The sequence below is a fragment of the Drosophila albomicans genome, chromosome 2R (assembly GCF_009650485.2).
Source record: "Drosophila albomicans strain 15112-1751.03 chromosome 2R, ASM965048v2, whole genome shotgun sequence".
In the NCBI taxonomy this organism is placed as follows: Eukaryota; Metazoa; Arthropoda; class Insecta; order Diptera; family Drosophilidae; genus Drosophila; species Drosophila albomicans.
In genome coordinates this window covers 11,029,452-11,056,424 of record NC_047631.2, presented here as the reverse complement: position 1 = coordinate 11,056,424, position 26,973 = coordinate 11,029,452, and the positions used below count along the sequence as shown (strand labels likewise).

General features: G+C 39.4%; 6 protein-coding genes across 7 annotated transcripts; 4 read left to right on the top strand and 2 right to left on the bottom strand.

Annotated features, from left to right (window-relative positions):
* Positions 1 to 780: 780 nt before the first annotated feature.
* On the top strand, positions 781 to 1,648 carry LOC117573299 (uncharacterized). Its single transcript, XM_034256403.2, has 4 exons — positions 781 to 975; positions 1,037 to 1,275; positions 1,336 to 1,449; positions 1,507 to 1,648. Exons 1-4 carry the CDS (start codon positions 781 to 783, stop codon positions 1,646 to 1,648), a joined length of 690 nt encoding a protein of 229 aa, XP_034112294.1.
* Positions 1,642 to 2,725, bottom strand: LOC117575882 (uncharacterized). The gene has a single exon (XM_034260319.2). It carries the CDS (start codon positions 2,600 to 2,602, stop codon positions 1,871 to 1,873), a length of 732 nt encoding a protein of 243 aa, XP_034116210.1. The 5' UTR covers positions 2,603 to 2,725; the 3' UTR covers positions 1,642 to 1,870.
* A 64-nt stretch (positions 2,726 to 2,789) lies between these two features.
* Positions 2,790 to 3,847, bottom strand: LOC117575881 (uncharacterized). The gene is made up of 4 exons (XM_052007079.1): positions 3,418 to 3,847; positions 3,157 to 3,357; positions 2,977 to 3,093; positions 2,790 to 2,919 (listed from the first exon to the last, which is right to left on the bottom strand). Exons 1-4 carry the CDS (start codon positions 3,831 to 3,833, stop codon positions 2,790 to 2,792), a joined length of 864 nt encoding a protein of 287 aa, XP_051863039.1. The 5' UTR covers positions 3,834 to 3,847.
* Positions 3,848 to 4,074: 227 nt separating this feature from the next.
* On the top strand, positions 4,075 to 4,997 carry LOC117574275 (uncharacterized). Its single transcript, XM_034258023.2, has one exon. The coding sequence runs from the start codon at positions 4,194 to 4,196 to the stop codon at positions 4,776 to 4,778; it is 585 nt and encodes a 194-aa protein (XP_034113914.1). The 5' UTR covers positions 4,075 to 4,193; the 3' UTR covers positions 4,779 to 4,997.
* Positions 4,998 to 16,441: 11,444 nt separating this feature from the next.
* Positions 16,442 to 18,174, top strand: LOC117576374 (tRNA modification GTPase GTPBP3, mitochondrial). Its single transcript, XM_034261069.2, has 2 exons — positions 16,442 to 17,026; positions 17,083 to 18,174. Exons 1-2 carry the CDS (start codon positions 16,442 to 16,444, stop codon positions 18,067 to 18,069), a joined length of 1,572 nt encoding a protein of 523 aa, XP_034116960.2. The 3' UTR covers positions 18,070 to 18,174.
* A 364-nt stretch (positions 18,175 to 18,538) lies between these two features.
* On the top strand, positions 18,539 to 26,749 carry LOC117576371 (C2 domain-containing protein 5). Of its 2 annotated transcripts, XM_052007854.1 has the most exons (11): positions 18,539 to 18,896; positions 18,964 to 19,265; positions 19,329 to 19,674; positions 20,768 to 21,888; positions 22,012 to 22,662; positions 23,845 to 24,175; positions 24,475 to 25,584; positions 25,650 to 25,737; positions 25,794 to 26,186; positions 26,246 to 26,518; positions 26,581 to 26,749. In XM_052007854.1, exons 1-11 carry the CDS (start codon positions 18,733 to 18,735, stop codon positions 26,641 to 26,643), a joined length of 4,842 nt encoding a protein of 1,613 aa, XP_051863814.1. In that variant the 5' UTR covers positions 18,539 to 18,732; the 3' UTR covers positions 26,644 to 26,749. The 2 variants fall into 2 exon arrangements, with proteins under 2 accessions (XP_051863814.1, XP_034116957.1); XM_034261066.2 differs by lacking the exon at positions 20,768 to 21,888 and having other exon boundaries at positions 18,544 to 18,896; positions 22,340 to 22,662.
* The last annotated feature ends 224 nt before the right edge of the window (positions 26,750 to 26,973 follow it).

Below are 26,973 nucleotides of genomic sequence, written 5' to 3'. Positions count from 1 at the left end.
TAAACAAAAAATAATAGAAAGTTGGAGTGCACTAATATAATGAGGTCCACGCGAAACTAGTTATACCCTACACCGCAAGAATTTAATTAATAACAATAATTACTTATTAATACAGATTAAACAAATTTTTTCCCATAACCATATATAACGCTACGCACTCTCTTCATTTAATGATCGCAGACATAAATACATATTACAAAAATATAATATATAAAATATAAAAAGAAAATAGAAATATTTCCAATTACAAAGGTTTCCACAGTGCGTATACTTAATGTTTGCATATATTGAATAGAAAAGTTTTAAGTCATTCATAACGTACAATAAATTAAACAGAAATGTAGTATAGTATATAGTATAAAAAAGACAAAATAAATAAAAATATGTCACTGTATCTTCTTATGTTAATTCCTTGATATTAAAGATCAATAATTCAATTCATAAATATGTGGTTATGAACGAACATATTTATCGTTGTGTCTTATTCTAAAAATTAAAATAAGCTTCCAAATAAAAATTACAGTGTGATATATAATTATAATTAATAATTAATATCAAAGAAGATCCAATATATACATATATTTATTTATTTACACATCAGCAATTATTACTATTAACATAACTCCCAGTTCTCTTAGGAATTGCACAACCCGGTCATTTGCTGTGTAGCTCAACTGTCAATTTCTTCAACAAATAACTGTTGCGTGGCCTTTTACCATTCTATTCAGAGCTTTACGATTGTCAGCTACACATTAGTTTGCCAAGAGCACCAATGACAAGATGAACGAGAAAAATCAAGTCGTGCTACTGCTGGCAGTTGTCTTTGGCATTAGCCTGATAGCAGCCAATACCAACAGATTCGTACCCAATACCTTATCGACTGTCAGATCCGACAATGTAAGCCACGTACCGATCCTTCCAAAGCTAAATCGTGCCAAGCGTGTAGCTATTTACAATGGTCAAGGCGTTGTGAAGGTAAGTTATTAAATTACATATCGAAATAATAATTTAAAGTGTTTCTCGATTTTTCATCTAGTTTGTCGCTGGCGTAGCGCATCCCGTCAAGCAGGTAGACAAAGATCAATCATTTTGGTTCTTCTACAATGTACAAAATCAATGGATACCCACAACAATTCCCCTTTATTGGTGGAGTTTTTGGAATACTACAGCCTTTGTGAGCACAGCCCGTGAGTTGCGCAAAGGTTTGCAGTCTACAATACATCACGATTCTACACGAACTTGGCTCTACGATGCCATCGAAACGGGCATGGAACAGTAAGTCAAATATAATTTTAAAATTGTTCTCATTAAAATTAGATATCCAATCTTCCGTAGTTTGCAGGGCAGCGAAAGTGGCACAACTTGCCTGCTGCGCAGTATATGCGAAATATCCCAACTGCCCTTCGATGATGTCAATATCTTTAGCGAGATTCTCAATGCAGTGCTGATGTAAGTACAAATTGTGCACTTTCAATAAATATAGAAATTAAAATCCAAGTACAACAGACCAACGATGGATAATGTGGCCGAAAAATACATAAATGCTAGAGACGCTGGTCGCGCTGGTGCCGATTGCATTAAAACTTACAACGAATGCAGCCCAAGGGTTTGGGACTTTTTAACGCACGTCACGAAAATATCTATCTGACAATCCAAAAAGTAAAGAAAATATATTATCTAACAACTTTAAAAGAAATGGCGTCATGTTTGTTTTTTTAAGAGGGTGTGTCATTGCCAAGCAAAACTAGGAAACCTCCGACACAGGCGGAAGCATTTTAACTTAATGATGCACAATATAGCGCGATCCCTTCCTGGGCTTGGCTGTGTCAGCAATACCATTGTTGGGCATCAACAATGCATCCACGATGGTCTAAACCTTCCTCATCTTCCTCATGGAGCGACGTCGCCACTCTGCCCAGGCCTCACAAACCATCGGTTTCTTCCAGCAAATGCATTCGCTCAATGGCAAAGCATTTGGCTTCATGCGAACACATTCAGAGAAGGCGGGATAAGGTGTCAACGGCTTGCTGCAGATCAGTGGTCTCTTTGTCTTCACACAGTCTGGCGGATTGCGCCCAGCTCTGTGGCAGCGTCTTTTGAAACGTGGACAATCCAACTTCTCCTTAACCGTGCAGTCAACTGGCTGTGGGCAGGCAGTTTTTGGCTTGTTACGTGTGCGACGTCTCAAAGGAGCAGCCTTGATATTCTCAAAGCAACAAATCTTCTTTTTCTTGATCTGCATGGGCGGACAGGCGACCCAGGTCTGCCAATACTTTCGCTTGGCCTTGTCCGATTCCACATAGTAGATGTCGTCGAAGCGCGGATTAAATGGACAATAGGGTGCATCCTCATCGCAGAATGGATTAAGCCAGATCGATGGCGGCTTTGTCATCTTAGCCTCGTTCACCTTGGGCTGGCGTACTAGCAAATTTTCTGGTCGTCCACATGGGAATTCAGAGAATTTACCCTGCTTGCACTTTTCTTTCTCAACATTGCCCTTCTTACATTTCTTTGACTTGAAACGTAGTGTAGTCGCGAGCTGAAGCTTATTCACTTGACCCAATATCGCAAAACGTCTTAAGACCGAGCTTAATCCAAGCATTTTTATGATTTATAAAAATTTAAATAAAAAACAAAAAGAAGAGAAAACCCAAAATTTATAAACAAGGAATTTTGAGAGTAAATTTTTAATTCCGAAAAGTTGAACCTCTTCTAAATCATTAAGTTCCCAACTGACGAAACATCTTACAGATTAGTTAAGACGTTGGCTTTGAATTGAAATTAAATGTTTACTTCGTTTTAGATGTTCGTGTGAGAAAGTCAAGCACCGAATATGGACAGCTAACTGCATAGGAACGAACACAATCCCTACCATTCATGCGATGTTGATACTTGTCATCGGCTACATCATCGGGAACGCTACAAACATCAAAGTTATTTTAAGTCCTATAGACAGATTATCTATCTTTGTCTTACGTGAGCACTATGCGTAATAGATCATCCATAAGGAAGCTAGTTTTGTGTTGCATATTAAACCTGGCTTGAAGCTCGCACATGGCCCGCTTTATGCAGGATCTAAAATCCAGTTGAAAGCTGAAAGACATTAGCTTATTAATTAGCAATTACATCAATAGATATGAATATATTCCGGCTTACAAATTTCCCATTGCTTCCAGTTGGTCAAAGATTTCGCGTCTTTCCCTGTAGCCACGATTAAGCTTCCACCTGGGCACATCAGACCAAGAATCATATACCTCATTTTGAACATTAGATGAACGATGACGCTGCCAAGGCTCCTCCGTCAATTTCCAAGGGCTCTTATAAAATAAATCTTTATGCACACTGGGCTTAACATATCTAAGAAATTGTATATGAATATTTATTTATGTATGAGTATAGAATAATTATATGTATTACTTGACGTAGTTTCCGGCCCGGTAGGGACCTTCATAGTGAATACTTTGCCTGCTAAATGGATAAACATTATTATCGCCATAGCGATGCCATTGGCCTTCCCAACGTCGATTTGGTTTCATTGCTGCTGGTTTTTTAGTAGTAGGACCTATTAGAATGTTGGGACGCCAACCTTCGATCGTATCGGGCAAAGGAACATACATATCAAACTCGAGACTGTATTGCAGTCCGCTTGGCCGTCCACCCACAACAATTTTTGTTAGCGCGGCTGTAAGCAAAACTGCTGCCTTGTTCGGGAATATTAAAGCACGAACGCGACGCGATAATAAACTATCCTTATGAATCTCTATTTGATTGGATAAGGAAAGATCCACAAATATTAAAGCCAATAGAGGCAATATTATTATCTTAATCCCCATACTGACGTACTCAACGGACAAATCCAAACTGAAGGTCTTGCGGTGCTTCTAAAGAAATTAGTATCGACTGTCATGGATGCGCTAATTGGCTAACCTGGTGACCGACACAGACTCCAACAACATTACAACATCTGGAATACACATATGTACACATGTACAAAAACGTAGCCAGTTGTCGAATACAAAATCAAGTAAGCCGTTTGACATCTGAACGATACAAGTTTCTGGCTTTAACTCATTTACAAGCAGTTTTGTTAATTCTTTCGAGACAGACACACGTTTTGGGACTGAAAGAAATTGTATCATATAAGTAGCTCAATTTGGCAGCGTTAAACTGAAAATAGATAGATAAGTGTAAATATGGTTAAGGGTAACAATGGAACCAAAATGATGGTTAATCGCGTAATGGAGCTACTAAATGCTAAGATCGCACGTGCCCAGACTAGACACGTTGCCAAGCGGATGCCTGTGGCAAGTCTGAATAGTCCCTACATGGATATCAACGCAATACAGCGTGAACGCCAGAAGTGCCAAGCATATGATGCCAGTAAACGACTCTCTATGTGGGAACAGAAGCAAGATCAAGGAAATGAGGTGCAGGTCGGAGCTCGACTCGATCAGTCACATTACAAACACAGTGGACTTAAAAAGCGCATCTACGATTGCACTTGGGTTGATTTTCCAGTAAGACAACCAACTAAGCCTCAGCCAATTTTTATTCTCGATGAACACATTCCTGTCAGACGTAGGAATTGTGAAAACCGCCCGGAAACTGCAAAACCATGCGACGCTGAGGCTTCAGACTTCCTGAAGCAAATGTACAGTTCCGGCACTCAGAAGAATCGTAACCCACATCCCGATTGCTTAAATTCCAATCCAAAAGCTAAACAAAAGAACTTCTGCGAAAAGAGGCTCAGCCCAAGACAATCGCGTTTCTATAACTGATGCCTAAAATTTATAGTAGTTTTTAAGTAAACTTTACATTGCATTGCATTGGACAAAATTGGATATTCTTTTGTTCACCAGAATTCATAGATTTTGCTTTTCAGCGAATGTTCTTTTAAATTTTACTCGTATTTTGAATTTAGATTATAATTAAATATATTGAAGTGCAACGAAATTAATGCATAAAGAATATATATTAAAGGAAAATAATTAATAAAATATTTGTATTTCACTATAAAATCCTATAAGTACTCGTATACCATCCTTACCGTATTTAATTTATATATAATTAGTTTTTCGAAAACACGAAACGTATAAATCTAAAGAAAGTTGATAGGACTCTTTAAATCTATAAGTTTGAAAGCTTCACCGGTCCGAAAAAAATATTTAAATATACAAAATTAACATACTAAAAATACATGCAAATTATACAATATAACAGAAAATATTTCTGACTGCCTACCAAAGCAATTAAGACTTTACAGCGTATTTCAAATTTATATTTTTATCTGATTCAAATTTTTCGAAATAAGGGGCCTGAAATAAAAAAAATCGAATATAAAGTAAATTTGATTCAAATATTTTGAATATTTATAATATAATATAATAATATATTAATAATATATTAACTGCCAGTCGGTGACTCATTAGAGTATTTCAAGCTGTATTCGCGACACTGAACAAGCATACACTATATTTGTATAAGTTAATTATTTATTTAAAAATAATAACAAAAATATATTTGATTAAGATTCCGATTGGAACCGTTCTTTATTGAAATCAAATTAGAGACTAAAGACTAATTCTAAAGCTAGCCCTATATAAAGCTGCGAGTTTCAGCAGCGGCGTTGACAGCGCTGCTTTGGTTGGTGAATTGGGTGCAATGCTTCTTATTCTTGGAATTGCTTGCACCGGCATGTGGCGGATGTATTGGGCAACTTGGCTTGGGTCTTCTTGGAATGTTTGCAGGTGCACTCGGCGCGTGCAGGAAGTTGGTCAGACGCTGAGTCTGCATTTTGGACTTGTGGGATTTGTTGTTTGGGTTTCGAAATGTTTTGTCTGTTAACTCTTCCCCCTCTAATTCGTGCTTGTCCTCAAGCAATTTTTATTTCTCAAAAGTATGGGATGTTGTTGAATTGAGGCAGTGCATTTTTCTGTAAATCTTCTTGCTTGCGGAGTGGTGGCTTCAATGTTTCTGATGGAGCTGGTGTTGGTCCAAGTTGAAGGGTAATGGTGTTCTTCTTCCGACTGCAAGCCTGAAGTCCTAACGCTGTTATCAGGATGACACCGAAGAGCGTTAACATTGTAATGCTGTTGACCATGGAATGCGTCTGTATGTATTGCAGCTTGTTGGTGTTATTGAGATGAAGCGCCTCCAGTGCCTCTAGGGATAGAATCCTTAAACGTTCAGTTTCTTCGGCTGTTATTTGTGAGATTGGCACTTTTGGTTGCATAATGACTGGCTCCATATTGTTGAATAGCCGCTCTTTGATTTGCATGGAATCGTTGATTAGGTGAATTAGAAATGACCCTTCCAGATGATTTCCGGTTCCATTCCAGACCAAATTGCCGTTGAAGTTATTGAGGAGAATTAGACCATTGTCGATTTCCTCTATCTCCGGGATGTGATCCGCGTTGCTGAAACTGCACAGTGCTCTCTCTCCTTAACTAATTTCGGAATACAATGTGTTTGGCTTACATCAATAACATTCTTTTTGTCGCAAACTTTTATGTTTAAGTAGGTTTTACAATTTTTTGGGTATGCCATATACTATATCATTATACAAAAATAGTTGACTTATTTCTAAGTGTACTCGTACAATTGCGTTATTTTTTACTATTGGTTTTAATAAAATATCTTGATATTCAATTTCTTCTAGGTTAGGAATTTTGACAATATACAAAAGTGTAGTTTTATTATGAAGCATTGATATATCGGAAAATTCCATTATCTCTTCGATTGACAATGGTGGCATATTGCCTTTTCTAAATATTTCTCCAATTTCTGTTAGTTCATTTTCGTTTAGTAAAAGAGTATTTGCTATATTTAATTTGGCCCATTGAGTGGCATACTTGATATTTACTATTTCATCTTTTAATAATCGGATTTCATTATGAAGGCTAATGGCTACCTCGTTACTAAGAAAACTACTTTTTTTGTATTGAATTAGTTAGGGAGTTCGATAAGGACGTAAGTTTGTTAATTCTTTGCTTCAGTTGTGTATTAACTATAACCTGTTGATTATTATTACTGATGAGATTATTGATATTTTCCTTTAACATGACGAGATCGTCATGATCTGGGTTGCCTGCTATGTACTTCCAACCTGTACCTAACCAATTTAGTGACCTAGATTTTCGTTTATTTGGGGAATCTGTTATTGTTTTGAGTGCGTTAGTGGTAGCGATTAACTCATGATGTATTGTTGAATATAGCGGACTACGCTTTAGGCCTCTTCAGTGTGAATGTTAAGTAGGTCTAGTGCTTCCTGGATTTGATTAAGGTCTATTACATGTACTAATTTTGTTGAGGATGTCTGTAACTTTCCCAGTCCCCTATGAATGGTCACTGTCTGAGCGTTCGTGTAGTTTGTAATGTCCATCGTAGCTTCCGTTATTGTCCATAGTAATACCCTGCGAATATTATGATTTGATGTTACTTTTATGTACGATTCTTCCAGATTCTGTTAAAATGTTTGTATTTTTATCTTCTTTAACTAATTCTTTCTTAAATCTTGGGGAAAGTTTTGAAACCTAAACGAGTGTTTACTTTTACATATATTTCTTGTCCTGGCTCATAAGTTATTATTTCGTTTCTGCTTTTGTTGTGGAATTGTACATTTTTATTTTTGTGCGATCTTAAGTTTGTCAATATTGTCTTGTCTGGCCTGTTCATACTGGTCTGGGTTTGTCGTGACTCTCCTTCCGAAGAATACCTCTAATGGTCGCTTTTTGGTTGTGGAATGGAAAGAGTAGTTATATTCGTATATGGCTCTATCTAGTAGTTCCTCGAAGGTTCTATGGTGGTTTTCTTTCTGTAAGCATCTCATTACTTCGGAAAGTGTCGAATGGAACCTTTCTACTTGTCCATTAACTGTACTCTTATATGGTGGCGCAGTGTAAATTGTAATATTTAACTGGTCCTCAAGCATGAATTTTATGGACCTTGAGTTGAGAGATTTCTCATTATCTATTACAACGAACTTAGGAACTCCATAATAGAAAATAATGTCCCTAAGTGGTGTTCGAATGTCTTCTATTGCTTTTTGAATTGATTATGCGTGCCTGTGCTAGTTTTGAGAATTTATCTATTGCTGTAAGAACTAAATAGCCTTTGGTTGAGTAAATGTCGATGTGAATGATGTAACCGGGATATTCTGGTATTGGAGTTTTTTTTAGTTCTGGATTAGGGGGATGTCGGTCATATTAGATTCCTTACAAATTTTGCATTGCCTTACTATGTTGCTTATTTTTGTTTCATTTTGGGGAAGTAGAATTTTTCTGATAATTGAATTTTATTTTCTTCGGCACTGCGGTGTGCTCTATTGTGTATTTTGAGAATTTCCTCCTCTTGTCTAGATTCGTTGGTGAGGTCTACAGTCATAGATTGAGAGAATCGGGTTTTGATGTTTTTGAAATGTTTAGGATATAATAGTTGTATTTTCCCCATTATATCCTCAGTTGTTTGGATGCAATTTATAACCGAAGGGTTGAGGTATTTTTTAAGAGTTTCTACTAATTCTTTATCGTTAAATTCCTTTTTGTATATTTCGTGTCGATGGAACGTGGGGAATGGTATAGAGAATATGTAGTCGGATTTATCTGATTTGTTAAGAAATATTTGGTTCTTGAAAACATTAATGGGGACTTCCATACTGGGTATTAGTTCGTGACTTGAGCTTTCTGCACTATGCTGAGTTGAGGCTATGGAATTGATTTGATCAGTTGATATTCTCGAGAGTGCGTCAGCTACGACGTTCTCCTTTCCTGGTTTGTAGAATATTTCGTAGTCATATTCTTCTAGGTAGGATTTCCATCTTTTAATTCTAGCATTTCCGTTCCAACTGCTCAAGGAATGTGTAAGGGGTTGATGGTCGGTGAATATTTTGACTTTTGCTTTCCCATATAAATAATTTTTGAGAGCTTTAAGTGACCAGATGATGGCCAGCATTTCTTTTTCGTTAGCTGCATAGTTTTCTTCTGCTTTTGCTAGTGTTCTCGATAGGAATGATATTGGTTGGTTGTCTTGCGATAGGACTGCTCCTATTGCGTAATTAGACGCGTCCGTTGTCAAGTGAAATTCTTTAGTAAAATCTGGATAGCGAAGAATTATTTCCTTTGAAATAAGACAACTTCGTAGTTTTTTGAAAAGCCTTCAATGCTTCGGAGTCAAGAGTAATTGGTTTTTTTGATGACCTGTTTTTGGACACGTGTCCATCTTCCCTCTTAAAAGAGGCGTAAGGGGTTTTGCTAACTTAGCATAACTTTGTATGAATCTTCGGTAGTAGCCGGAGAGTCCAAGAAAAGATCTCAGCTCTTTTAATGTTTTAGGGCAGGGATAGTTGGCTATCGCTGCGACTTTATTTGGATTTGTTTCGATGCCTTTATCGGAAATTACAAAACCTAGAAATTCGACTTTATTCTTCATGAACTCGCATTTATCTAACTGACATTTCATGTTGGCATCTTGTAAAGTTCGAAAAATTAACTCCAAGTTCTTGTAATGGGATTCATCATCTTTACTAAATATGATGATATCGTCTATGTAAATGAAACATATCTTACCGATATGTTCATGAAGTATGTCATCCAAAGCTCGCTGAAATATAGCGGGCGCGTTTTTGAGACCAAATGGGAGTCGTGTAAACTCATACTTTCCGTTATTGACGGAGAATGCGGTCTTTTCTATATCGGAAGGTTTCAAAGGGATTTGATGAAAACCACTTTTAAGGTCTAAAAACCGAAAATACTCTATTATTGCCTAGCTGTGCAAGTACTTCACCTATCTCAGGAATAGGGTATTTGTCTGCAATGGTTACTCTGTTTATTTTGCGATAGTCTATTACGACGCGATATTTCTTTTTTCCTGAAGCGTCAGCTTTTTTGGGTACGATCCATACGGGAGAATTGTATGGGGACCGAGACGGTCGAATTATTCCATCTTCTAAAAGTTCTTTTATCTGTTTATTCACTTCATCTTTCAGTGACATTGGATACTGATAGAACTTGGAATATACAGGGGTGTCGGTTGATGTTCTTATTGTTGCTTGTACCTTGGTTGTGTAGGTCAGTTTTTGATTTGGATTGGCGAAGAGGTTTGGAAATTTTTTTAAGAGTTGGTTTAGATTTGTTTTCTGTGTTTCTGACAGGTGGCTTGTTCTTGGTACTATTGTATTTACTGCTTCGAAGATTTGTTCTTTTAAAGGGATTTTTATCTTGTTTCTGATTACCATTAGGTTTTTACTTGGATTTATTTCTGCTCTTAATTCCTTTAAGGTGTCGTTTCCTAAAATAGCATCAAAAGTTTCTAGGTCTTTTAATAAGAAAAATTTCACCTCAACATCTGTTATATTGAACAAGTTGGCATTTTTGTGGTGTGTTACCAGTGTATTACCTCCTATCGAGACGGCGTGAAAAGGGTTTTTATTTGGAGTGGGGTTTTCTACAAATTTCGGCTTGATGTAATTTCTATTGGATCCAGTGTCAATGAGAATTTTAATTATTTGGCCGTTCCTCAATCTACAAGTAAAGTATGGGAGAGAGGAACTCTTTACTCTAAAAAATTTAGTGCAGAGTAGTCATAAAATTCGCAAGTGTCATCTTCATAGTTGTTGTCATATTGGTCTACTTGTTCTACGTATTCTTCTATTGTTTGTTCTACGTCTGCGTGAGTCTCGTATTCAGCGACTGCTTGTTCATAGTTAGTTGTGGTATCGTAAGTTTCTGTCGAAGGTTCTGTTATTTCGTCGTTGTTTGTCTGTATGTTAAAGTTTCTCTGTCGTTTCTGTCCGTCTGGTATAGGACCGGGGGGTCTTTTCCCAGCTTCGAATCGTGGTCTGTTCATGTAGTTGACAAATTTCGTTTGAACGCTGGAATCCACATCCATTGGTTCTGGACGCGGTAGCGGTTTCGGGGCCATTGGCCTAGGTGGTGCAACCTGTTGAGAGGTTGTGGCAACAGTGTATTGCCGTGGGTTGGCAATTGGTTGATACCCAGAATTTGGGAAATATTGTCTTGGTAGTGGAGTTGGTGGTAGTTGTCCGTAGTGTAAGTATTGTCGTGGCTGTTGTTGTCTGAAAGGGATTGGTGGTGGTTGTCTGTTTGAGAAGATGACATTCCGTGGGGCTGGTATGGGTTTACCATTACTGTTTCTAAAATGTGTCGGATGTCCTTTAAAAGTGGCATGTTTCGACCTAAAGGTTTGATTTTCCATTTTTAAGCAGAGATGTAGTGCGGTAGGTAAGTCTGCTGGTTCTTTCATGCCTAATAGCCGAGGCAAGTCACCTTGTAGCCCTCGAATGAAAGTGTCTAGCGCTTTGTCTCTGTATAATTTTGTCAACATTGCTTCCCCGTTTCTGTCAATATCCATGCTACTCGTTTTATTTAAAATTAGAGACAAGTGTCTGTATACGTCTTTGTGGAAATCTTCCACTGATTGATTCGGACCTTGTACTAATGTAGTCATTTCATATTCTAGGGTTGCTATGTCTCGTTTATCTGCATAATGTAGTGAAAGACATCTGCACATGGCATCCCAGTTAAGCGGTACCTTATATGCTTCTAAAGCTTGGTCTGCACTTTTCGTTATCTTGTCTCGGATGGTGTGCAAGATATTATGATATTTGGGCGTACCTTGGTATGAGTTATATGCTTGTAAAACACGCTCTACACTTTTTTTCCATGAGCTAAATTCTTCTGGGTTTCCACTAAACTCACGCAAACCTTTTGCTATGTCGGGTACTCTGTCAAGATCTGTCAAATTTCTTTGATGTTCTGGCGCAATAACATGATCTGGGAGACTTAGAAAATCTTCTACAGGATTGGTATGTTGTCTTATTAATATTGGCAATTGTTCGGCTAATATTTCGCTTATAGCGGCTGTTAGAGCGGCTCTGTTATCTTCGTTCATGGTGGGTCTGTTTTGTTGATGTTCTAAATGCCTATTGTTTTGTCTCTCAATTGAACGTTGTCTTTGTGCTTCGTTCACTTGTTCTATTTCTTCTGGATTTAGTATGGGGGGTCGAATTAAGTTATGACGATTGGCCATAAGCGATAAGATGAAATTTAAAAGCTATTTTTTTGTTTTTTTTTTTTTTTTTTTTTTTTTTTTTTGTTTTATATTAAAGTTTATAACCAGTGGATGGTTTTTTCCTTCTACCTTGGAGGGTCCCTTGGGAATCGCAAAGTTGGAATAAGTTATATCACCGTTGTGATCTTTTTGTTTGATTTATCGCTTTACGCTTATTTATGTTATTTACTCTTTTACTATGGACTCTTTTGAGTCTTGTTTACTTTGCAATTATTTGTTTCTTTTCTTATATATTTTTTTAAAATTTTGCTTTTCGCTTTTAGTTTTATTTATTTGCTTGCGATTTGCTATATTCTATATGGACTCCTTGGAGTCTTGTGTATTTTTACACTTTGCTTTATGTTTTTTTATTTCCGTTTTTGTTTTCTTTTCTTTGTAAAATTTCTTATATCTAAACTTACATTAGCAATGATGTGGCCACCTTTCCTGATGGGACGGGGTTGTTCCTTTTTGCAGCTGCTACTGGGGCTCCGTGATCCATACCTCCTGGAGAGTATTCTGAGAACGGATCTTGCAGAATATGTGGTCCACCGATGCAGTTCTCACAATCTCACCTGTTACACTAGCTAATTTAATGGCTTGGTACAGGTTTGTGTTGGCTAACTTAATTGCCGAGATTGCTTGAACTGTTCCTTCAACTGACTAATTTAATAGTCGAGAAGGTTTTTGCAAATTTTAATTGCTTTGGTCGCACTTGGTCGAATTAACGTCCTTTTGGCTTAGTTGCACTTCGTCAAATTAATGTCCGATTGGCTGATTGTTATTTCCCAGTGATTAATTATCACGAGCCTCTATTGGGATAATAACTTGAATTGCGCACTTAGAAACTGTTTTGTTCTGTCGATGCACTATTCGTTTTCACGCACTTAGATACGGTTTTGCTCTATCGTAACGCGATTTGACCGAAAATGTTCTTTGGCGCACTTAGATACGGTTTTGCACTATCGATACGCGAACTTTCCGGTCCCTGCTCGGGCGCCAGTTAATTATTTATTTAAAAATAATAACAAAAATATATTTGATTAAGATTCCGATTGGAACCGTTCTTTATTGAAATCAAATTAGAGACTAAAGACTAATTCTAAAGCTAGCCCTATATAAAGCTGCGAGTTTCAGCAGCGGCGTTGACAGCGCTGCTTTGGTTGGTGAATTGGGTGCAATGCTTCTTATTCTTGGAATTGCTTGCACCGGCATGTGGCGGATGTATTGGGCAACTTGGCTTGGTCTTCTTGGAATGTTTGCAGGTGCACTCGGCGCGTGCAGGAAGTTGGTCAGACGCTGAGTCTGCATTTTGGACTTTTGGGATTTGTTGTTTGGGTTTCGAAATGTTTTGACTGTTAACTTATATATGTCGGAGTCTGTTCTACCGAAGTCTGTTTATTCATTATCGCGAAGCGAGTTTCGATGCTCTCACAGGCGATTCTACGAGCACACTGCCCGCTCGATCCTTTTACTGTCTACGCCATAGCCATCGAACCACACTCGGCGACAGCGTCTCGACGCTGTCGCCCCGCAATAACTGTACTTGGCAAAGCGACAAAATGCGGACAACCGACAAAGCGCAAATGAAGAATGATGCAATCTAACATGCACACTCTTAATTACGCATTGACAATGTGCCGAAACGCACAAGCAACTACGCATTGCCAAAATGCCAAAGTGCACCTACAACTACGCAGCAATGTGCCGAGACGCACGCACAGCTGCGCAGTGACGTCAGTGTGTCGAATCTGCATTACTTACTCTCCGACATATACATATTAAGTTTCCCAAAAATATGAAATCAAGTATGCCGTAATTTATTTGACATCTCAACATAACGAATTATTGGGACGACAGAATTTACTTTTAATAATTTTTTCAAGACAGACACACATTTCGGAATCGTCGGCAAAGTTATAAAATACAATTTATAAATTTCATTTAGAGGTGGCTTTTTTTCGATGTTATAGAGAAACAGATCAACAAAAAAATGGTTAAAGTTAACAACGGAACCAAAATGATGGTTAATCGCGCCATTGAATTGCTGAATGCGAAGATTGCTCACGCCCAAACTCGACATATTGCCAAGCGGATGCCTATTGCACGCCTTAATCCATGCAACTTGGATCACAATGTGATGAGACGTGAGCGCCAGAAGTGTGAGAAATATGATAAAAGTAAACGACTCTCCATGTGGGAACAGAACAAGGCCGAAACTAATGAGACTCGGGATGCAGTACGTCTCGATCAATCGCACTACAAACACTGCCAAGTTAAAGATCGCAGTTATGATTGCACTTGGGTCGATTTCCCTCCAAGAGAACCATCCAAACCTCAACCTGTTCTTATTGTAGAGGAGCACATTCCTTACAATCGTCGGAAGAGTGGACACCGGCCAGAAACAGCGAAACCTTGGGATGCTGAATCTTCCGACTTTTTAAAGCAATGGGACGGCGAAAACGTAGAGATTAACCGAAACAGATATTCCAAATCTGTGAATTCCAATCCCTCGGCTATAGAAAAACACTTCTCCGAGGTAAAAATTGGCCGAAAACAATTTCATTATTGACTAATTATTGAAACTAGTGTCCCAAAAAATTGTACTTAAATTTGACTACATACGTATATGGATTAAGTGAAAAATCAGATCAAGTCCGCCTCAAGGATTAGATATATGATAAAAACATTCGGGTCAAAATAAGATTAAAACGCAACGAAATTTATCTAATCTTCGTATTGTTTTGAAAATACAATAAAGTTTATATTTTTTAATATACATGTTTGATTATGAAGGAATTTTTATACTATAAGATAAAATGATATAGGTATAAAAATAATTTTAATATATTTTTTTAATTTTAAGATAAAATGAAAAAATACTCTCGCAAAAGGTCAACGCAAATCGAAATAAACGTATAGCAAGCGTAACTTTAAACGAGGGATCTTTGTTATTGCAGGTTTGGTTCCCATTAAAGAGTAAGACAAGTAAGAAAGTTACAGTCGAGTGTACTCGACTGTGAGATACCCGCTACCCATTTTGAATAAAAGTAATATATTTTGCGGTATTATTCTCAAATTTACTGCAAAAATACTAAAAATATACCAAATGGTATATGTTGTATATCGATATAGTACCACATTCAAAATATACCTTAGACGGCACAATATACGAGATTGTCAGCCAAAGCAACTAAGACCCCTAGTAAGTAGACGTTTTTGCCCATACAAAAGTATTTCTTTAATAACTTTGACAATTTTTATCTGATCGACACAAATCAGGAATTATAACTACTATAGTTATTATTGTATGTACCAAAACTCGCAACTCTAGCTTTAAAATTACGCTTGTTATTCGATTTTTTTGATTTGCGGAGGCGGAAGTCGGCGTGGCAAAAATTTGAAACAAACTTGATCTGCATGCAAACATAACCAATGCTGTCGAAAAAAATGATAGACGGACAGACGGACATGGCTAGATCGTCTCGGCTGTTAACGCTGATCAAGAATATCTATAGGTACTTTATAGGGTCGGAGATGCCTCCTTCTACCTGTTACATACATTTCCTGTAGCCACAAAGTTATAATACCCTTCTACCCTATGGATAGCGGGTATAAAAAGTTATCTGAGATTTTTTTTAATTATATTAAATTAAATTATTTAACTAAATATATGAAGAGAAATTTTTAAACCAAAGTTAAGAGAATTAAAGTCATTGTTTATTTATAGAAGATATTTGAAATACAAAATTGTTGACATGGTAACTACAGCTTTGCCTTAATTGCCAAAATGGGATTACACGGAAATCGTTATTAAATTACAATGAGTTTTTTATTTCAAAATTAACTGCTCTCCCTTTTGGCATTGTCAAATCTATGTCGGCATAATGTTCAACATCCCGAAATGCATGACAATGTTCAACTTTCCGAAATGCATGATTTTTAATTGTGTACGAACTTTGGCCTCCCGCAAGCATGGTCCATTTCGTAAAGTGCCTCACTTGCCAATTAAGGGTCCAAGGGATTTTGATTACTGGAAACGTTTGAAACGCAAAGGACTCGGAAAAAAAGAGCATCGCAAGGAAAATACATACCGAACAAACGAATTGAGAAAACGTCGGCCACGGCCAGCGAAAAAGAAGTGTGAGGAACCGCCTATTAAAGATCAAGAAGAAGGCAAGAATCCAAAAAAATGTTAAACTAAAACAAGAAATATTGTTAAAATAAAGAATTTACCAAATATTGCGGCATATACATGGATTTTAGAAATTTTTTTGAATTGGCGCCTTTATCTCAGTGCAAAGTAAAACTATCGATATTATAGGAATCACCACTGCCACAAACAGATGTTGCGCGCATTTTTACTCGAGTACTCATGCACCGATTGGTGCTAAAGAGTATCGTTCGCGAAAATCATCTGGATTTTGTTTTTCTTTGTGCGTGCGCGCGTTCAATTCGCCACTTTATGATGGCGTTGTTGAGAACATTTAGCTATGGTAGCATATTTCGACGCTTTGCGACCTCCAGTGGTTGTACCATCTACAGTCTCAGTTCTGGCCATGTTAAGTGCGGCGTATCCGTGATTCGTGTGTCGGGGCCACAAACAAAACAAGCGCTGCGTGCGCTTGTTAACAACACTGAATATGAACCAAAGCAGCGTCAAGCATATCTCAAATCCTTTTTTCATCCAGCCACCAAAGATGTTATAGACAAAGGACTCTTGCTTTGGTTTCCGGGTCCGGCGTCATTCACAGGCGAGGATGCTTGTGAGTTTCAAGTGCACGGCTCGTTGGCTGTTATATCTGCCATGTTGGATGCACTTGGTCAAGTACCAGGACTGAGGCCAGCGCAGCCTGGAGAGTTCACAAAACGTGCCTTCTTTGGTGGGAAACTTGATCTTACAGAAGTCGAAGGATTAGCTGATTTAATACACGCTGAAACAGAAGCACAACGCAAGCAAGTGAGATTGAATTATTATAATTTTTAAATTCATCTCTACCATTTAAACTCCTGCAGGCTCTTTTACAAAGTACTGGCGCCTTGGCTCGACTCTACGACAACTGGCGCAAGCGTCTCATACGCTGTTGCGCCCATCTCGAGGCCTATATTGACTTTGCCGAAGAAGAGCAGATCGAAGGAGGCGTCATCTTGCAGCTAACTAAAGAGCTGAATGCCATTATGCGTGATATACGCTTGCATCTCAACGATCAGCGCCAGGGAGAATTGTTGCGAGACGGCGTACGCACTGTTATCATAGGTGCGCCGAATGTAGGCAAAAGCAGTCTTCTAAATCTGCTCTGCCAACGTTCAGTGTCCATTGTCACCGCACAAGCGGGTACAACACGTGACATCATCGAGACTACGCATAACTTTGGAGGCTATCCTGTGGTTTTTGCGGACACGGCAGGACTGCGCAAGCAAACTGCAGACGCCATCGAAGTGGAGGGCATGGCAAGAGCTAAGCAGTGCTTAGCGCAGTCCGATCTGATACTCTTGCTTACCGATGCTCGACGCTTGCGTGAGGTAAACAGTAACGAAGCCTTACCCACGCACATCGAGAGCTATTTGCAGGAACTGGACATACCCCAGGAACTGTGCGACGGCAAGCGACTGCAATTGGTGGCCAATAAAACAGATACATTGACAGAGAAGGAATGTCAGAGCCTCAGTAAATTCGAGAATGTACTAACACTTTCGTGCCACAAACAGGATAATTTGCCACAGTTCCTGGGCTCGTTGGAGCAGCTGCTGCAGCAGCTGTGTGGCACACCACAAGCAGAACATCCACGCATCACGCACATGCGTTACAGACAGCAATTGGAACGTTGCATTGAGCACATTGAGATATTTCTAAGAGATTACAAACCCGATGTCTACCCTGACATGGCCATAGCAGCGCAGCAGCTGCGTAAATCGATTCGCTGTATTGAACGCATCACTGGACATGTCAGTTGCGAAGATATACTCGACGTAGTGTTCAAAGATTTTTGTATTGGCAAATGACATGTATTCTAGTTTCTAAGTGTACATTTTTGCAATATTATATTGATCATATAGACTGCTGAATAAACACGGAGCACGATTTTAAGCTCTGCTCTTTTTAGTTTAGTTTCATTATTAGAACACATCTAATTATTTTCATTAGCAAGTGCTGTGCAACCAACGAATTTCAAATTTCGATAATTAAAAGGTATACCTTAAATGATTATTATTGTTATCGACATTAAGAAATTAATTCTATTTCAGCCTAACAATTGTTTTAAGTTCTAGTCATTAGAAGAGAGTTTTAACAATAGTTTTTAATATCAATTAAATTATTTTGTTACTGCCTATTTTTTCATCAATTCCAGTTATGACAAAACTTTTCAAAAATTGCGCCAATTGCGAACGATTAATGAATTCTAATACGTGTAACCAAGCCACCAAATGTGTACGAGATATATTTTGGTATATTTTTCCACGTGAAATAGAATATTTTGCAATTGAATCTGCGGTCACGTTGTAGCGCTCACTAAGAAAAATGAAAAACATTACTTAAAAAATTGCAAAATAACGTGGAGCAGGCAAACTTGGCAGCTAATTGGAAGACAAGGTGTTAACACGGTTGGGGTGTAGGTTCCGCGGAGGTAGTTTGTTGGTGTGTGCGTTGTTAAAGTAAGCGACAAAATGCCAGGCAAGGTGGGCGTCAAAATAAAGGCTGCGCGCAATCTGCCAGTGATGGACAAAAGCAGTGAGACAACCGACGCATTTGTGGAGATCAAGTTGGCCAACAAAGAGCACAAAACGGAGGTGTTCAAGAAAAGTCTCAATCCAACGTGGAACACTGATTGGTATTTATACACATGCAAACAAACAGATTTGATCATATACAATTTGTATACATAACTTTGTTATCAGGTTTCGCTTTGAGGTCGATGACGCTGAATTACAGGATGAGCCGTTGCAAATACGTCTGATGGACTATGATACATACTCGGCCAATGATGCCATAGGCAAGGTCAACATCAGCTTGAATCCTCTGTGCCTGGAGAGCTCTAGTCAGGCGGCCCACGGTAAGGGGACCGTGCTCTCCGGTTGGATTCCAGTATTCGATACCATGCACGGTATACGCGGTGAAATCAATGTCATTGTCAAGGTGGATCTCTTCTCCGATGTCAACAAATTCCGACAGAGCTCATGTGGCATACCATTCTTTCACTGTACGTACTTTTATGCAGTGTGCTAGCTGTTCAGCACCTTATTATATATTCTTCTGTGTTTAGCTCAATGTGTGCCATTTGGTTATCGAGCACAAGTTATCCATGGATTTGTCGAGGAGTTGGTGGTCAACGATGATCCCGAGTATCAGTGGATTGACAAAATACGCACACCACGCGCCTCCAATGAGGCTCGTCAGGTTGTCTTCCTCAAGCTCTCTGGTCAAGTGCAGCGCAAAATGGGTCTTAAGGCCATCAATATGGGCGCCAATGCAGTCATCGGTTACACACAGTGTTTTGATCTGGAAGGCGATGTTGGTGTTGTGGCCAGAGGCGTCGGTACAGCGGTTACACTTATAAAGGACACGACCAGCAGTCAGCCAAACAGCGCGGATGTTGCACTAATCGAAGAGTGAGTATTGCAAAAACATAATTAATATGGATCTCGTCATGGATATCTTGAATGGTTAGGATAATTAGGAAGTTATCTTTTAAAGTTAAACAATACAGTTTATAAAAGAAACTAATGGGTTTAGAAAGTCAAAGAAATATTTTCGTAGCTCTCTACAATTAAATTGATAATATGTCTACAGATTGTGCAAATTTATTTTATTTTCAAGATAAATTATATAATATTAGAAATTCAATACACGATTGTTAGACTCTTCACTTTGGAAAATAGTATGTAAATACGGGGTACGAGATTAGTGGATATAAACATATTTTAATCTGCATTATACATTATTTAAAGGTACAAGAAAATATTGAAATTTATTAATCAGAAAGGAATTGAGCTGTAAATATTTTAATTTTTGGCCGAATAAAATGTAAAGGGTATATTACAGTAAGAACAGTAAGGGCCATATTTGTTTCACTTTCGAAAAACAGCTTTAAGAAATTTTCAAGATTTCACAGCTGTAGTTTTTCTGAGATATTTGAATAGACAAAGGGCAAATCTCAATCAATGTTAGGTTGTATTAATTAATTATAATATATTAATAGGTATATAAAGTTACTTCATCGTTTATTAAGGTACAACATACTTTCAAAAAATGCTAAAGCCTAAAAGTAATTGTGTAACATGCCACCTTTCTTAATTAAAATAGTGAATCATACATATCCATGATGAGAACATAAAACTAAGGGAGTTTAAGATTGATTATTTGTAGGAATTGATACTTGAAGTTCTTGTCACATTGCCAACATGTTCTAAAGCGTTCTATTCTTTTCTCTTGAATGTTCTCCTTCAAATCGTTTAACGCGTATTCACGCATTCAAAACGCAACGATCGTTTAACTCTCTCATCTCTGTACAAAAACCAAACCAAAATTGACAAACTACCATATATATATATACATATATGCTCCTCCTTGTCGTATTTTCGTTATTGTATTGCACGCCTCAAAAAACAAATCAAATATCTGTTGTTGTTTTGTGTCGTACTATTTGTAACACATATGGTGATCCAAAATTAAACTCAACTCACACAACACCTCCAATATTAGAGTGCAGAAGTATTTAGACTTTCTCAATTGCACCGGGGACAGTAGTGTCAGTTTACCGTTGTCTGGTCGCTCACCCCAGTATCGTCTCAATATCTATAAACAGCCAACGGCGAGTGTTAGTCCCAGCTCAGCGGCAGCAGCAGCAGCGGCGGCGGCAACAATGTTCTATTTGGAAAGCGGCAGCAGTGACACAGAGGATGCGGATGTCATGCAGAATCTCTTGCGACAGGAGGATGAGCGTGGCGAGAAAACACGAGAGAAGAAACTGCGCCATCGTATGCGTCGCTTAACTTCCTCCTCGAGGAATGTTTTCAGCGAGAAATATGCAACACTTTTGCGTCGCATCGAACCCAAAATCCCAGAAAATGCCACGCAATCGTTGAGCAATATTTTCGGTGGCAGCGCATCGAGTAGCAAGCGACGACGTCGCTCCCGCTACTCGTTGAGTAAACGGGCTTCGCCGGCCATTGTGCGTTCCATAAGTGATGCCACTGGGGCTGGACCCAACATGTGTCAGCTGGCGGTGCCCCAGTATCAGGAGAACACACGTTCCGCACCGGATTTGGACGTTGATGTCTTTCAACGTAAGTCCAATTATTCAACCGACTCCAGCGAGTCGCTCTCAATAATTGAAACGCTTGCCACAGACCTTGATCGTGTAGCGACAGCAGCCGACACAACAACCACATCAAGTGACAGCGATGCGCATGACGATGATGATGATGATAGCAAGTTGCAGGACAATTGGATTAAGCCGGGCGAGACACGCAGCTGTGAGAATAGTCAATTGGACTTGACACCCAAACGACATACGCTGCTCGAGGATTTAAAGGGTTTCTCACGCCGTGTGCAGAAGCTGATGCATTTGTCACCAGCTGCCCATCAACCCAGTCAGACGCTGGCCAAGCGTTCGCTGTTGTTCGCCGCAGCTGCACTTCAGCCGACCATGGAGCGCAAATCGTATTATTGCTCACAGCCAGAGTTGCCCACAATTAGTGCCGATGATGCTTGTTGGCCGGGAGGCAATATTAATTTGAATGCGTCCGCTTCCATGCTGCAGCTGAATCACTTGCCCAGCTATGAGTCTAGCTTGCGTTTACAACGCAGTGCATCGTTAAGTCGTTTCGCAAGCGTTAGTTGTCTAGATGATGCAGCACCCATAGCATCAGCATCAGCACCAGCACCGCCTCAAACACAACCACCAGAATTACCAGAACCAAAATCAGAAATAGAACAAGAACAAGACGTTGAAGAAATTGAAATCGAACTCGAATTAGAAACTGAACAGATCCAAAACAAAAATGCACCCGTCTTGTGCATTTGTCCCTCAACCCCAACGCCAACAGAATCCGATATCAGCTCCCAGACACAGCGTGCCTTTGATTTTTATGATCCTCCCGTTTTCAAGCTAGACCATGTTGTAAATATCTCTAATAGTACTAACCATAGTAATAACAATAATAAATCATCATTGCTTGCTCCATGCTATTCTGTTTCGCCATCTGCCATTCAAAATCCACCACGACAACGACCACTTCAACGACAACAACAACCAACCAAATGCTCAACTAGGTCCAGCAATGATCTGCAGCAACAGCAAATGCAGCAGCAGCAACAACAGTCGCCAGCTGCCCAGGCCCAAGGTGGCGTCCTCATACCCACAACGATTGCCACCCTTGAGAATAATGCGAGTGCCAAAAAATTTGCATCGCCAGTGGGCAGCAATCGGTTGAAGCTCACGCCGAGTCCATCGAAAAGCGGAATATCGGGTGGCGCCAATGCGGACAGTGCATCCACATCGACTACATCGACGGCCACCACAATGGTGCCAGCCAAAGAGCTGGGCGAGATCTGTCGTCGCTCCTCCGATTCGGATTTGAGTGTGACGCCAAAAGGTATGTATGCTAGTTGCCCCCACTTTTCACTGTGTCTAGTCATTTATACTAAGCGTAGTCTAAGTAAGCTAAGCCTAAGCTATTACTACTACTATGATCATTATTTTCCGCGGCTTCTCGTTGTTTGAGCGTATGTGTGTGTGTGTTACTACTCACAATAAAGTCTCATCCCGTTAACGTTCTCTCTTTGCGCCCGCTGCTCAACCAATCGCTATCAGGCATAGCCCAGACATTACTACATCGTAAGCGTAAGTAGTAGCTGTCTCTCTCTCAATCTCAATCTCTCGATGTATTTGTGTATCAGACTCTCCCTCTCTCTGTGTGCGAATGTGTGTGTTAAAAGGGGGCGATGAGGGTGGGTGGTTTGGGTGATTGCCGCCTCGTTTAAGTGTTGTGAAATGCCTTACACTCTCTTGCTCTCTCTATCTCTCCTGTCTCTCTTTAGCCTAACCTGATCTCCATTCCAATATAAACAAAAACATCGACATAACGCTCTATATGTCTATTTACCCGACTAGCTTGTAAGTTCTCAAAATAAATATTTATTTATATATTCATGCTTGTCGCGATGTCTATTGCTATACTATATATTAGATCATTACGACAAAAAACACTTGAAATTTGAATTATATCATATCAGCTCATCTTCAATGCGCATACATATCTAAGTAGTTAACTTTGAAAGAACAGCTATGTTTGCAGCCTTTTATGATCATTCTGTGCTTTTCATAATATCATATCTACTGTAAGGATTTGACTGAAGAACACAATACTCTACCGCCATCCTAAGATTAACTGAATTATTAATCTTGAAAACTTTCAGGAACTAATCTGATTTCTATAATTTGCTTAAAATTGTTATTTTCAAATATTCAATGGCTTGTTTCCATTTCAAAATTGTTCATCGTGGATAATGAAGTTTTAATCAAACATTAATTGTTTAATAATAAATTAATGAATTTCGATAATAAATTGAATTTATACGAATGGAAACACGCCTCCTAATCGTATACAGTTTTATGGGAACTACAGTATAATGTCGTTTACAAACACATCTCTATCCTATCGGTGTATCCGCCTAACTAAGCCTAAGACTTTGACGTTGTATATCTGTCAATCCATCTTGGTAGATCTCAATATTGACCCACAAATAAATCATCTAGCTGATTTTTCCATTCATAGGCAACTCGATTTGTGTGGCCAGCGAACGTTTGGCGGCAGCAACGGCGATGATGCGCCTAACGACACCCACTGTGGGCAATAAGGCAACCGATAGTCTGGACATGCTAGAATATCCATTCTTAACCATGACCAAATATCCAACTGGGTTTATACTGCATCTGGGTGCTACTGTGGCTGCCCGTTCAGTCAAACTTCTGGAGCGAGTGCCAAATCCCGATGAGCCCGAGGTGCGCGATAGCTGGTGGACCGAGCTGCGTATGGAAATTCGCTCGCATGCAAGATCATTGGGCTGTAATGTGGTGCTGGGGTACGCCGAGTCCACAACCATATCGTAAGTACTTTATTTCATATATGTATATTTAGTTTTGTGCGTTTATAAGAATATACACACAAAATTAATTACACCAAAATATTGCTTATTTGTTGTTACAATAATAATCAATTTTGCATAACAAATATATACATATGTATATGGTTATTATTATTTTTAAATTTTATATAAAATTTACTAAATTTACAATTTTTGTTGATGAAAAACATTTTTATTCAGAATAAAATAGTGATTACAGTTTCTTTATATTTTTAATGACAAGTAAACCATTTCTAACCGTTTGCTATTCTCTTTTGTAGTGATGATGTTTGCGTCTTGTCTGCTACGGGCACCGCAGCTGTTATCAACATGGTCTTTAATCGTTCAGTGTCGCAAACTGACATCTTTGCCATATCGAAACAAAGCAATACTGTGGCTGCCATGTCAAATTCGCTGGAGGAACGTGAACCAAACGGCAGCATAGGTGATGCGGCAACCTCTGGCAAAGACAACGGATCCCTGGGCACATCGAATGGTTCGGCAGGCAAACGCTACGGCTTGCCGCCTCCGAATGCGCCACGCAACACTTGTGCGGTGTGTCATGTGCCCTATAATCTTAACTCGGTGCCATTCAATGTGAAGATGAAGAAGTGTGCTATCTGCCGAAAGGGTCGAGTGCCTGACGTGCTATTGGCCACACTGGAAGTGCCGGAATACGTGCAAGTCAGCGGACGCGGTTGTTTTATGCAAGCACAGGTGGTGCGCGCTAAAAGGGATTTGCGTGCCGAACTCAATGCCAAAGAAATATCCGATGGGCTTCCGTTCTTGGAGTACGAGCTGCATCGTGTGCTCATAAATAAGTTGAAGGCCAAGGGCATGAATGCCATATTTGGACTGCGCACCCAAGTGGCAATTGGAGAACGCATGATAGCATTAATAGCCACAGGCACAGCGCTGTTTTTAAGTGCACTGCCTGTGCCACAGGTGCCCAAAATTGTGGCCGGCAATTCGTGGACAGACAAGCAAAAACTCAATGAGCTACAGAAGAAACTGCAGGAGACATTTGAGCGCAATCAGGAAATATATCAGTTGAAGAGCATGGATCCCGATTTGGCCAGCTCGAGTGGTGCTGCGGGCGATAAGCAATCAGATACGGATGACTCGGATGATGAGGAAATGAATGAAATTGATTTGAATTGCGGCAATAAAGAGTTGTGTGTGCTAGAGGTGGATGATATTGAGGATCTGGAGATTATATCGCTGCTGATGGAGCCGTATCCGCCTGAGGGCTTCCATGTGGTCAACACACAACAGGTGCCGGGCATGCTCGACTTGGATGCGGTGAAGAATCTACAGATGTTCACGCAAGTCTGGCGTGCACGCCTTGAAGTTGGACAAAATGTAAATGGTTTTCCCAAGCACTTTCAGCGGTAAGTTAAAGATCTTTATTAAGATTTTATTAGTTGAAGTAACACATTTCCTCTTTTCCCGAAAGGCTGCTGCAAACTATTTATTTCAAGCTGCGCACCATGATACCTTGTGCCATTTGCGATCTGCGCTTCCGACTGGATTTGCCCGAATCCGTAAGTAATTCAAGTGGAATAAAAACATATACATAGCTAACTTATTGCTTTGACAGGACCAAATCCAATTGCTGGTCACTGGCATGGCGATGGGATTGAGTGATGCCAATAAAGTGAAATACCGCCGTCGTGGAGCGCCCGCTGTGCAGCAAAATGGCTTCAACGATGCAGTAATGCAGGCGCAAACACAACCTGCATCCGCTGTACATGCAGCACAGTCGCAACCCGAGTTGAATGGCAAACGTATGCTGCAGGAGGAGGACTACATATTCCCGCTGGACGAGGATCAAGTTGTAGATACTCCAACGCCCACAAGCACATCAATACCGCCCTTTGGCATGAGCTCATTTAAGCAACGTAAGACATCGCCATCTCGTCTGGGAAATCTGACGACAGCTTTGCCATCCGCCAAGTCGCTCAACATAGCGCCAGTGACGCGCACTCGCTATGTGAGTAAATTGAGAATAGAATTGTGATTGTAATTCGCTAATTTGTATACTTCCACCAGTTTCCGCTACGAGATCGTTATGGTGTCGACCTAACGCCGCTTAGCTTTATACCCGGCGGTCGCATCGAAAAATATTTGGGCAATCTAAACTTTTTCTTCATCAGAGAGAGCACTTCCATACGCGAGAATGGTGGCATTAGTGGATTTGTGCATGGCTTCATCACTGAGCTGTTGGCTGTGGTGCGTGCTCATATTGCTTCGCTGGGTGGCAATGCCATGGTCTCTTTCTACATAACCGAACTGATATTGTTCGATAATCAGCATAAAAATCAAGTAATGTATTGATATTTAAATATTTGAAGGGTCATCTTCAACTTTTTTTACTCTCTTTGCAGGGTCAGTGTCTGATTAGCATCGGTGGCGATGCGGTTTATGTGAGCTATTATGCCGATGACTGATATACACGTCTACGGGGTATATAGCGCTTATTTTACGCCAATCGCCCTAAAAGTCTCTACTACTGAAATCAACTTCCTCTCTTACTTGTTCGCTCTCTCTCCTCTCTCTCTCTCTCTATCAACATGATGACCTTTAATGACAAATGTGCTAGGCACAACCTAAACTTAAAAAAACTACTTACTTGTTATGTTGTACTTAAACAAAAGGCACAGTAACGAAAACAACAACTGAAATAGGGGCAGTAACTTGTACTTACAACTGTAGTGACTTATAGTTGAAATCGGTATGCAATATTCGAACTGTGACGTTCTCCAACAAAATGTAGCGTG

Excerpts from the sequence above, each read along its gene's own strand:
- LOC117576374 (XM_034261069.2), top strand. The coding sequence starts at position 16,442 with ATGCACCGATTGGTGCTAAAGAGTATCGTTCGCGAAAATCATCTGGAT. Across the intron at positions 17,027-17,082 it reads CAGAAGCACAACGCAAGCAA|GCTCTTTTACAAAGTACTGG; the intron begins GTGAGATTGAAT and ends AAACTCCTGCAG.
- LOC117573299 (XM_034256403.2), top strand. The coding sequence starts at position 781 with ATGAACGAGAAAAATCAAGTCGTGCTACTGCTGGCAGTTGTCTTTGGC. Across the intron at positions 976-1,036 it reads ATGGTCAAGGCGTTGTGAAG|TTTGTCGCTGGCGTAGCGCA; the intron begins GTAAGTTATTAA and ends TTTTTCATCTAG. Across the intron at positions 1,450-1,506 it reads ATTCTCAATGCAGTGCTGAT|ACCAACGATGGATAATGTGG; the intron begins GTAAGTACAAAT and ends CAAGTACAACAG.
- LOC117574275 (XM_034258023.2), top strand. The coding sequence starts at position 4,194 with ATGGTTAAGGGTAACAATGGAACCAAAATGATGGTTAATCGCGTAATG.
- LOC117575882 (XM_034260319.2), bottom strand. The coding sequence starts at position 2,602 with ATGCTTGGATTAAGCTCGGTCTTAAGACGTTTTGCGATATTGGGTCAA.
- LOC117576371 (XM_052007854.1), top strand. The coding sequence starts at position 18,733 with ATGCCAGGCAAGGTGGGCGTCAAAATAAAGGCTGCGCGCAATCTGCCA. Across the intron at positions 21,889-22,011 it reads ACGCAGTGCATCGTTAAGTC|ACGTTGAAGAAATTGAAATC; the intron begins GTTTCGCAAGCG and ends AACAAGAACAAG. Across the intron at positions 25,585-25,649 it reads TTTCCCAAGCACTTTCAGCG|GCTGCTGCAAACTATTTATT; the intron begins GTAAGTTAAAGA and ends TTTTCCCGAAAG.
- LOC117575881 (XM_052007079.1), bottom strand. The coding sequence starts at position 3,833 with ATGGGGATTAAGATAATAATATTGCCTCTATTGGCTTTAATATTTGTG. Across the intron at positions 3,358-3,417 it reads CGGGCCGGAAACTACGTCAA|ATATGTTAAGCCCAGTGTGC; the intron begins GTAATACATATA and ends ACAATTTCTTAG. Across the intron at positions 3,094-3,156 it reads CTGGAAGCAATGGGAAATTT|CTTTCAACTGGATTTTAGAT; the intron begins GTAAGCCGGAAT and ends AATGTCTTTCAG.